General features: G+C 49.2%; 1 protein-coding gene across 1 annotated transcript in view; it reads left to right on the plus strand.

The window, feature by feature from the left end:
- The window catches only part of STAB1 (stabilin 1), a 769,578-nt gene that overhangs the window by 373,729 nt on the left and 383,757 nt on the right, over nt 1-12,092 (plus strand). The window contains exons 21-23 of the mRNA XM_078661896.1: nt 1,603-1,689; nt 9,558-9,644; nt 11,062-11,173. Coding sequence (XP_078518022.1) covers nt 1,603-1,689; nt 9,558-9,644; nt 11,062-11,173 — 286 coding nt within the window. The remainder of the gene's footprint in view (nt 1-1,602; nt 1,690-9,557; nt 9,645-11,061; nt 11,174-12,092) is intronic.

Here is a 12,092-nt window from a genome sequence, read left to right on the forward strand (position 1 = left end):
CATTTTTCTCAATTGCATGTTACACACACATGTCCTTTGGACATGTGTGAGCGCAACACCTGTGTAAATTTACATTTCAGGGGTGCTACAGGGTGTCCTTTGGACACCCTGGCACCCTTGAAATCGCAATCTTATTTGCGATTAGCTAACTGCTAATCGCAAATAAGGAATAACTCCCCATTCATTCCTATGGGCCTTTAGGCCCGTAGGAATGCATGGGGAGTTATTCCTTATTTGCGATAAGCAATTAGCTAATCGCAAATAAGTAATCAGTGGGAATCGCAATAAATATTGCGATTCCTACATGAATCCCGTTTTGCGAGTCTGTAATAGCGATTCCTTATGAATCGCTATTATAGACTCGCAAAACGGGTCTTTCATGAATCTAGCTGAGAATCCCAAAAGTGAAAGCGATGGGGTGAGTTAAAGCTGGTGTTTCTTAAAGAAAAAAAAAACATAAGTATAACATTTGATAACGCAATTCAGAAGCTGTGGTTCTGAAAGAATTAAATTACCCAGGTTCATGGAATGTCAATTCCAAGAAAAAAATAGCATCTTAGTAAGAAGAATTGGTGCAGATTCCCTGTTGGAACATTGAGATCCAATAAGCAGTGAAAACTCAAGTGAGAAAGATGTCCTCAGCGTGAATAGCCCGAAGGGTCTGGGAAGTCTAAACCTTTTTCAGGGTTTTTAGACCAGGTGTTCCATTTGTGGCCTTTAAATGTAGCTAAAGGAATTTCATCGCCCTTCAATCAACAATATTTTTGAAAATATGGCTGAGAAAAGTTCATACCCCATTGGTTGTAGAAATTCATAGAAACTCTACTAGACTTTGGGCCCGATTCATAGAACTAACTTAAGACAAAATCCTAAACTTACTACTTTTGGTATTCACCGAAGTTAGGATTTTGTTTTAAGTTTGTCTTAAGGCAAACTTAAGACAGACTTAAGTTAGGATGTTGTCTTAAGTCTGTCTTAAGTCTGTCTTCAGACAAACTTAAGACAAATTTAAGACAAAATCCTAACTTCTGTGAATACCAAAAGTTGTAAGTTTAGGATTTTGTCTTAAGTTTGTCTTAAGACAAACTTAAGACAGACTTAAATTAGGATTTTGTCTTAAGTCTGTTTTAAGACAAACTTAAGACAAACTTAAGACAAAATCCTAACTTCTGTGAATACCAAAAGTAGTAAGTTTAGGATTTTGTCTTAAGTTAGTTCTGTGAATCGGCCCCTCTTTGTGTATTTATTAAAAAAATTGTATGTGACTTGCACACCATGTGCTATGTGTTGTCCAATATTTAACAAAACATAGATTATTCAGAAAATGTCATGGACATTGGCTGAAATAACTGTGTACCTGCTATTATTAGTGGTATCATTGCACAACGAGGAAGCAAATGGCCCCTTCCAATCCATTGTATGTAAGTGTACGTCATGCATGTTAATGATGGAAGTCCTGAACCTTGACTGGGTCTTGCTCTCAAGTACTGTCGATGAATCCTCGTGCCATGGAGGACGCCCATGGGTTCATCGGGTGGGGGTCTGGTGCTGTTGTCGCTCCGGGTTGTCATGACGATTGCTGTCTTGTTCTTCAATGTGCAGGGCACGGTACAGATGGGATGCCTCTTCGAACCGGACTACAAGACCATTCAACTGGGCTGTGCCCGCAACTGCAACCAGACGATCACTGTGAGTACCTCGGGGTGTTGGACCGTCAAAGAACTCATCATGGTTCACAAATGTGGGATGAGCAGCTTAGCCTGCGTCCCGTCATCTGCTGGAAGATGTAGAACTAAGGACGGTGGACACTCCCGAAGGTGGGAGAGAAGGGAGTCTCTAGTGACGCCACAGACAGTGAGCGCGTGGAGTAGACAAGGTCTGGTGTTCATGATAGCACCGAGTGTTCATTCCATATGTTTCAGCCATCTTTACCTTGTTCTCTGTCTGCGCTGCTCCCCGTCCCCAAAGTTTCATACCTGGGGCACCAACTATGGGGCATATCAGCAAGGCCGGGCGATAATTATCGCTAAGCGCACTTAGTGCTAGGATAATTATCGCCGTCTAATGCTGGTTCCCCTCGCGGAGATAGCGTGCAATCAGCAACGCATATTTCCAATGTGATAGGAATCCAAGCGTTAGCTGGAAAACAGTGTGATTATCGCTGGAAATCTAGCGATAATCACACTGCGCTCGGCGATACCTTGCTGATAGGGCAGGGTGTTCTTAGCCATGTAATCCACCTCGCATTGGATTACATGGCTAAATCAGATTACAAGCAGGCGTAAGGAAAGTAGCTATAACTGGCGTTAGCGCTACTTTTCTTATCGCTCTGCCTGTTTGCATGCAGCTTGATAATTGGAGAAATGTCGGTTAGCGACATTTCTGCAGTTATTTCGGGGAGGAACGCCCACTTTGCATCTCATTAGAGACGCAAAGCTGGGCGTTGTTGTAACTGGCGCTAAATCAGCAAAACACGCGATAGCGTGTCTTTGCTGATAAGGCAATGAAAATATCGCTGCTTTTCGCCCAAAACCGGACGCAAAAGCGGCAATAATTTCCTAGCGCCGCCTTGCTGATATGCCCCTTTGTGAGTTGTGCATGGATTCAGAAGGGATTGGGAAGGCAAAGAGTGGAGCAGCAGCACGCTATGAGCTATGTCTTCTCCGCAGCGGATAATCTGTGGATTCATGTAATATGGCGATTTACACACCCCGTTGAGCCAGGGTACAGGAAACCTTTAATGGTAGTAAACGCAAATAGTAGGTTAAAGCGGTCCACTGAGTCGACTGAGAGCGGACTCTGCTCTTATGACTGCTTTGCAGGCCAGGGAGCCCAGATCAGACTCCCTTCTCTGGGTTTAGTTGAGGGTCCCCGCTAGGCGGTCCTTACATTTGGGGGTAGATCTGTCCTCAATACAAATCTTAAGCTCCACAAGTATACCCTAAAGTACGCAACGCCCACGCTGCAGCAAGAGCTTCCCGCTCAATTACGGAATAGTTCCTTTCTGCCTGCGTGAGAGTTCTGGGGGCAAAGGCTATTGTTCTTTCCACCCCATGTTGGTTTTGAGATAACGCAACACCAATACCTGTGAAACTGGCATCGACAGTGAGGTAAGATTTGCACGCAAAATTGAAAGGAGATAAGATGCCCGTATTGCAAATTTAATTTTTGCTATTTAAAAATTATTCTTGTTGTTCCTTATCCCACACATATTTAGTTCCTTTGCGTAATAGCCTCCTCAAGGGTTCAGAAATATCAGCAAAACCCTTTTCAACTTGAGAATAATATCCTAGGAGGCCTAGAAAAGACCTGAGTTGAACTGTGTCCTTGGAACATGGAGCATTTTTTATGGCATCCAACAAATTCCGCTTGGGAACTATTCCACCACTAGAAATGGTGTAGCCAAGATATTCAACCTGTTCAGTTAAAAACTCACATTTCTCTTTATTAACCGTTAAACCTGCCTGTTCAAGCTTCCACAATACTTGTCTTAGAACAGCATTATGTTCCTCAACCGTTTTCCCTGAAACCAGAATGTCATCCTGAAAATAGACTACCCCAACCAACCCCTCAAACATGTTGGACATCATTCTCTGGAAAATACTCGCAGCTGACGCTAACCCAAATGGCATACGAGTGAATTGGAAAGTGCCCTCTGCAGTGATGAAGGCAGTGAGTGACTTGAACTCGGGCGTAACTTGATTTGGTGACGAGCCCTCCTGAAATCTATCTTGGAGAAGTACTTACCACCACCCACAGACTGTAATAACTCGTTAATGTTGGGCAAGGAAAGGCATCAGTGACAATGTCACGATTGAGCGATCCTAGGTCAATGCAGAATCTCAAACGACCATCCGATTTGAGGGTTAAAACCACTGGAGAAATCCACGAGGATGCCTCAACAGGTTCAATGACCCCATACTTTAACAAATCTTGCAGAAGATCTTCAAGACCTTGCCTCACTCACAGTGGTACATTTCTAAGCTTGTGTTGTACTGGACAAGCATCAGGCTTTAGTATTATCTCCTGAAGATAACCCTTCACACATCCTAGTCTATCCTCAAACACCTTATGTGCATCTTGTAAAAGATGCTCAATCTGGATTTCATCTTCAACTACCATAATTTGGTTGGGGGACCTCGGATTAATGACAATATGTAGATCGTACTGGTGCATCCAGCCAAGAATTGGTGGGGCATCCCTAGCACCGCAAACTTTCCCTTGGGTGCTCCTGACGCCAAAACTAAGAGTACCATACATATATCCTAAGATGTCAATCGACTGTCCTTGATAACCAACTTGATTGATGTCCTTGTCAGATAAAGTAACACCTTCCAAAGTGTTTGAAAAAGAGACTCGGGAATAATAGTGAACATAGAGCCTGAATCCACCATGAGAGTAACACTTTGTCCACGCACATTAAATTCAGTAGAAGGTCTCGTCAGTCTTCGTAAGTCTTGATTAACTTCTCCAAGCACGCAATCTGTGGCCTCTTCTAATACCAGTACTCCGTTAAGAGGTTGTTTGAGATCAGAACATTGTTGTACAACATTAACTTCAGATTTGTATGTGCCAGAATTGTCAAATTGTTTGCACATGCGTGCATAATGCCCTTTCGGACCACACTTCCTACACACTTGGTCTAAGGTGAAACATTTTTGGGTATCTGCCATGTGATACTGACTGCCCGACCTCAAACACCCCCTGCTTTTGAGACACAGTCTGTTTAATAAAAAAGGGCAAAATAGTCTAACAGTCAATAGATGAAGCGAAGCAATGTGTGCAGATCACCGAAGTTATGACTTCACGACAGAGGAGTGAAGACAAGATGCGCCCGGTATTTAGATCAAAGTAGACTCACCAACGATGCAGGAAAAATAATTTAACAAGGGCCGTTGTAACAGGACACTACCATACTGCTGCTGCCGGATTCAGGATGAAAAGCATCAGAGAGTACGGTGTCAAAGAACTCCCAAAATGGCGGCACGTACATGACGTGGATGACGTTGCGCACGGTGTACATTTGGCACGCACTGAAAATTGAACATGGATTTCGCCGTGCGTTCCAGTGACAAGGCAGATGATGTGGAGGGACAGAGATTGGAACGTCGGGCTCGAGAGGCAGCGCGCGGTCCCAACGACAGCGCTCAATCCAAAATTAATAGAAATTTACACAGTACCTTCAAATAAATGAAGAAAATTGAGCAATTGGACACTCCCCCCACAGCGAAGACGCAGGGCCGATTCACAGAACTAACTTAAGACAAAATCCCAAACTTACTACTTTTGGTATTCACAGAAGTTAGGATTTTGTCTTAAGACAAACTTAAGACAGACTTAAGACAAACTTAAGACAAAATCCTAACTTAAGTCTGTCTTAAGTCTGTCTTAAGACAAACTTAAGACAAAATCATAACTTCTGTGAACACCAAAAGTAGTAAGTTTAGGATTTTGTCGCAAGTTAGTTCTGTGAATCGGGCCCATTGTGCGGTCCAGGAACGGCAGGGAGACGAGAGAAAGTGTATCCAAGGATTACCAGGTTGTGCTCACGAACACCAACAACATAAAGGCACAAGATCATCGCCAAAATTGTTGAGATGGGTTCTACACAAACCACAAGGACACCTGGTAAGTTTGAAGAGAAGATTTACTCCAGAGCACAACCTGGCAATCGACCACCTCGACGATCAAGCAGCAGCTGACAACCATCGAGTGCCGTCAGGCTCACATTCTAAAGAACACAGGAACGTGAACACTCCATGCGAAGATAAGATAAACGTTGTAAAAGGACAAGCTGCAATCACAGTAAAAGGTAAGTTACATCACAACAAGTGACAATAAAAACAACCAATGGGAAGCAAGGGGCGGGCTCTAAGGCCATTGTAAACTGACAATAAGTCTAGACAAGACCTAAAAACAGCATCAGAAGCAGCATCCTACATACAGTGGGTCTTCTGAGGCTAAGCGGCGTCCTTTGGTGGTTCAGGGGCTCGCAAACGGTTTCCAAGGGCAGCGCCAGCTGAACCTCTTCCACGTGAAAATAACTAGTTCCCCTCATTCTAAATGCAGTGGATGAGCCGCGAGAGTGATGGATCATTGCATCTTCCGGGTCTGGTGGCTCAGTGGAATTATGTGTCCACTGCAGGGGCCTGCGTTCAACCACATGGTCACAGGTTCAAACCCTATCAGGGCCACTCAGCCTTTCATCCATCTCAGTTCGATAAAATAAGTACCATTGAAGTGGGTAATAATAAATCTGTCATACAGCGCCAAGATGCCTACGGGGGAACGTGCGCTTTACAAATACATGTTATGTTGTCGCCCAGTTTTCAGCAGAGGCCCCATCACGCAGCATTCAAAATAACCCCCGTTAGCCACCGATCAAAGTTATTATTTAAAAACCTCATCAATAATCAAAAATGACTGTTTTGCAAACCTCAGACCGTGCCCCATCATAATAAATTAACCAATCCGAACATATATAGCACTGCTTACCCAGTGGCGGCTGCCTAGTATGGGGACTGGTGAGGTGGGGGACTAAAATAGAGGGAAGGAGGAAAATAAAAATAAATCCCTTATCTGGCTACACTCCTCGCTCTGGTTGTGATCTTCTTCTTTCCTGCAGCACGGACCAGCCAACTCCCTTATCCAATCAAGGGGCTGCTGTGAGAGCAGCGCCAGGATTGGCTGGACGCTCCTTCAGGATCTGTATGGTTGTGCTTGGTCTCCATCCAGCTGTCTAATACAGCTGGGTGAAAAGCGTCAAAGTGCGCATGTCACTTTGGCCGGTGCAAGACCGCCAGCCAAAGTGTCATGCGCACTTTGGAGCATCTAGCCTGCCTCTGCTCCTGTCCTTTGCTGCCAATCGGCATCAGAGGACACGCCCCGCATGTCGCTGGGTTCGGGGAAGGGGGGCTGCAGTGCGGTGAGTGCGCATCTCAGAAAAATAAAATGGCAATTAAATCTTTTCATTGACATGTTATTATTCCTGCACGACTCTCAGCGGGTAGGGGCGACGATCCCCAGCCCTAGTGGAGAAACCGCTGCGGTGCCTATCCCCCGAGGGGGTATCCAGGTGCTGTGCTGCGGTGCCTATCCCCAGAGGGGGTATCCAGGCGCTGTGCTGCGGTGCTTATCACCCGAGGGGGTATCCAGGCGCTGTGCTGCGGTGCCTATCCCCCGAGGGGGTATCCAGGCGCTGTGCTGCGGCGCCTATCCCCCGAGGGGGTATCCAGGCTCTGTGCTGCGGTGCCTATCCCCCGAGGGGGTATCCAGGCGCTGTGCTGCGGTGGTTATCACCCGAGGGGGTATCCAGGCTCTGTGCTGCGGTGCCTATCACCCGAGGGGGTATCCAGGCGCTGTGCTGCGGTGCTTATCACCCGAGGGGGTATCCAGGCACCGTGCTGCGGTGCTTATCACCTGAGGGGGTATCCAGGTGCTGTGCTGCGGTGCTTATCACCCGAGGGGGTTTCCAGGCGCTGTGCTGCGGTGCTTATCACCCGAGGGGGTTTCCAGGTGCTGTGCTGCGGTGCTTATCACCCCAGGGGTATCCAGGTGCTGTGCTGCCGTGCTTATCACCCGAGGGGGTATCCAGGCGCTGTGCTGCGGTGCTTATCACCCGAGGGGGTATCCAGGCGCTGTGCTGCGGTGCTTATCACCTGAGGGGGTATCCAGACGCTGTGCTGCGGTGCTTATCACCCGAGGGGGTATCCAGGCGCTGTGCTGCGGTGCTTATCACCCGAGGGGGTATCCAGGTGTTGTGATGCGGTGCTTATCACCTGAGGGGGTATCCAGGCGCTGTGCTGCGGTGTCTATCACCCGAGGGGGTATCCAGGCGCTGTGCTGCGGTGCTTATCACCTGAGGGGGTATCCAGGCACTGTGCTGCGGTGCTTATCACCCGAGGGGGTATCCAGGTGTTGTGATGCGGTGCTTATCACCCAAGGGGGTATCCAGGTGCTGTGCTGCGGTGCTAGTTGAAGGGCCAGGTCTAGAGTCCCTTCCTGTAGTGAGTCAGTGATGGTGAAGTAAAGAGGTGGAGGGGAGGGTGATCTAGGACTTGGCGGCGAGGTGGGAGAAGGAGCTGTAGTATCCGGCTGGTTACATTCTAGTGGTCTGCCCGTGATGTCACACATTTTACACCCACCCACCACAGGCGTCATCAGTCAGGTGACCCTGTTAATAAAAGGGGCCGGAGTGCACGGGCTCGAGGCCAATTATCTCACCCAACTATGCAGTCCGTGTCCGTCCCTTCACCGCATGTGGGCCTAATGGCCCAACACAAGAAGAGCGTCCTCCGGTGCGGATGCGGGGTACCTGTGCGGGGGCGGGGGAGCAGAGCGAAGGTTCCTGGGAGGTAGGTGGAAATTCAGGCTGTGGTGGGTCCCTGGTGGTGGAGGGCTTTGTTGGCGTGAGTCACAAAAGGACAGCAGAGTTATACAAGTAGAGAAGAGGTGACGATTATGCCAATCGAACGGTGAAGTCCAGACCTCCCACTTGAGCTTTCCAAAGCGCCGCCATGTTGGGATGAGGTTGCAATAAGAGTGCAGGGTGCCAGCAGGGCCGGGAATCAAGGAAGGGTTGCAATGGGCTGGAGGCATGGCCCACCACTTGTGGACTGGCACCAGCCACAAGGGCACCCTTCCACAGGGAAAGCATTAACACTGCCTTAGCCCTTGGAACAGGTCGTATCACCCTCTACGTCTACCTTTCACTGGGGTAACAAAGTCCCCCGGCTGCCCCCTGAGATGCTTCCCCATTGTACGTAAGTCTGTACCATGTGCCTACACCCTCCCGTACCACGTCAACAAAGGTAACTATTATGTTTATTAATATAATTCTGATCACAAGTTCGGGAGTCTTGTGGGTAGGAAAGGTGTTCTTCCCTGACCCCTGTGTCACTGGCGCGTGCACCTTGGCAGTAAGTCATTGGCACACAAATTGCTCCTTTTAATCTGCCCATTTGGCAGTGCCAGAGTGCCCTCCAGGCCATTCACAGTGTTGCCCCATGCCCCTTCACCCACTAGGCAGCTGCCACAAGTCACAGTTTTGCCCCATGTCCCTACCCCCAGGTAGCTGCCACAAGTCACAGTTTTGGCCCATACCCCCCCCTCGCCACACACACCAGGCAGCTGCCACAAGTCACAGGGTGCATCAGTCACAGTCTGACCCTGTCTTCTTTCCTTCCCTCCACAGGAGCCCTCCCCCACCCCCACCAGGCAGCTGCCACAAGTCACAGGGTGCATCAGTCACAGTCTGACCCTGTCTTCTTTCCTTCCCTCCACAGGAGCCCTCCCCCACCCCCACCAGGCAGCTGCCACGAGTCACAGGGTGCATCAGTCACAGTCTGACCCTGTCTTCTTTCCTTCCCTCCACAGGAGCCCTCCCCCACCCCCACCAGGCAGCTGCCACAAGTCACAGGGTGCATCAGTCACAGTCTGACCCTGTCTTCTTTCCTTCCCTCCACAGGAGCCCTCCCCCACCCCCACCAGGCAGCTGCCACAAGTCACAGGGTGCATCAGTCACAGTCTGACCCTGTCTTCTTTCCTTCCCTCCACAGGAGCCCAGCTGCTGCAAGGGATTCTTTGGACCTGACTGCAGGCAGTGCCCAGCTGGATTCAGCAACCCCTGCTTTGGACGAGGCCTTGTAAGTAGGACCTGAGCTGGTGGATGTGGGGCAGAGCAGGGCAGTTCATCAGAGTAGGGCACATCTGGACAGCATGACAAGGAAACGGTTGCAGCTCAGCAGAGACACAGGACAGAGCAGCTCAGCAGAGGAAGGAGGGCAGAGCAGCTCAGCAGAGAAGGAGGGCAGAGCAGCTTAGCAGAGCCATGGGACAGAGCAGCTTAGCAGAGCCAGCAAAACTGACCAGGACAATCAGGACAGAGCAGCTGAGCCAGCAGGACAGATCAGCACAATAAGGATGTTCCAGCATAAGATGAAGGAAGGCATAGATGGGCAGAAAGGGATAAAGCAGGTCAGTGTGCAGCAGAGTCAAGCAAGCAGGGCAGAGCAGCTGAGCAGAGCCAGCAGGACAGAGCAGTGCAGCAGAGCCAGCAGGACAGTGTGTAACAGAGTCAACAGGACAGAGCAGTGCAGCAGAGTCAGCAGGACAGTGTGCAGCAGAGAGTCAAACTATCTGCAGCAAGCAGGGCTTGGCAGGGCAGAGTTGCTGAGCTTGAAGCAAGGGGTAGCATGGCGTAGAGCACGGAGGAGGAGGGTTCAGTGCGCAAGAAAAGTAGAACTCCACGGTGGATGAAGGAAGATGCACCGTGGTGAAACAGCAGGAACTGGAAGTAAAGGTGCAGAGCAGGGCTGAGCAGGGTAGAGTGTACTGGCATGAGAGTCCGGGTCAAGTGGCATGGAACGAGCTGAGCTGCTGTGGTCACGCTCCTGAGGGCTCTCATAGGCGGGCAGTCTGAGACTCACTGCCCTGAGGCTACTCATAGCTGGAGGACTTTGAGCTTTTACTCACTTCCCTGCAACCCCTCAGAGCTGTGATGTTGGTGCATCTGCTACACGTCCTCCTGTGGTGTCTCTTAGTAGGATTGGCTGAGCTGTGCCCCACCCCCAGGGGCTCTTGGAGAGGTGTATGATTGGCTTGGCTGATCTTTACTCCCCTTTGTTCCCTCAGAGCTCTCTGATTGTCTGAGCTGTGCCCCACCCCCTGGTGCTCTCTGGGGGTTGTATGATTGGCTTGGCTGCTCTTTACTCCCCTCTGCATAGAGCTGTCTGATTGGCTCAGCTGTTCCTCACCTCCCTGGGGGTCTCTGGGAGAGGTAGGGTTGGCTTGGCTGCTTTTTACTCCCCTGTGGTCCCTCAGAGCTCTCTGATTGGCTCTCTTGTGCCCCACCCCTTGCACACTGTGTGAGAGGCCTGATTGACTTGCTTGCTCTCTACTCCTCTGCACTGCATCAGAGCTGTCTGATTGGCTCACCAGTGCCGCATACCCCTACACTTTCATTCATGGAGTATTTCTGTGCAAAGCACAAGATGGCGCTGCCTCTAACCTCTGTAAGTGTAAGCCAGAGGTGCCAATGTGTTCCTTCTTCTCTTCTTGCAGTGCAGCGATGGCATCCGCGGGAACGGCAGCTGTATGTGCTTTGAGGACTACAAAGGAATGGCCTGTCACATCTGCTCGAACCCAAACCGTCATGGAGAAAACTGCGAAGAAGGTCAGTTGGGCATGTCTGGGGCAGGTGGGCATGTCTGGGGCAGGTGGGAATGAAGGTCTTAAAGAGAGACTAACCCAGTGAATATCTAGTGAATGTCCAACAGGCCTTTTCTGCTTCACACATAAAAGTGGGATGCTGTTAAAGTAGCAAACAGTGAATTTCGGTTCATCGTAGGTGTCTCGCCCCTTTCTGTTCTTAGGCCACAGAGAGGGTCCTCAACAGCGCCCCCTGCTGAAGGCGTCACTTGTGCACTCACTGAATAGGGTAGTCGCCTTGTTCTAGGGAGCGCACAGGTCTTATGCCTTGAAATGCTTTGTTGCATGTGCAGAGAGTCTGGTTGAGAGATAGACCCTCAGGTTGTTTTCATTGCCCGCAGGTCACAACACATTTGTATTTCTAATTGTAACAGCATATGCAGTGTTTGTGTGAGTAGGAGAGAGATGTGTCTGCGTGAAGGTGAGTAAGAAATAGGTGTATGTGTGAGAGAGTGGGAGAGATAGGTGTGTGGGAGAGAGAGGGATCTATATATATATGTGAGAGAGAGGGCTAGATGTATGTGTGTGAAAGAGGGAGATGAGTGTGAGTGAGAAAGGGAGGTGTGTGTGAGTGGGAGATAGGAGTGCGAGACAGAGGGAGACTTATATGTGCGTGTTTGTTTAAGAGGAAGGGATAAATGTATGTGTGACGGCGAGGTAGATGTGTGTGAAAGCGAGGGAAAGATATGTATGTGTATGATAGAGGGATAGATACGTATGTGTGTTTAAGAGAGAGGGATAGATGTATGTGGGAGAGCGAGGGAGATATGCTTGCATGAGGGAGAGATATGTATGTGTGTGAGTGAGAGAGGAGTAGATGTATGTGTGAGACAGAGAGAGATGAGTGAGAGATATGTGTGTGTATGAGAGAAGGAGAGAGAGAT

This window comes from Lissotriton helveticus, chromosome 9 (genome assembly GCF_964261635.1).
Source record: "Lissotriton helveticus chromosome 9, aLisHel1.1, whole genome shotgun sequence".
In the NCBI taxonomy this organism is placed as follows: Eukaryota; Metazoa; Chordata; class Amphibia; order Caudata; family Salamandridae; genus Lissotriton; species Lissotriton helveticus.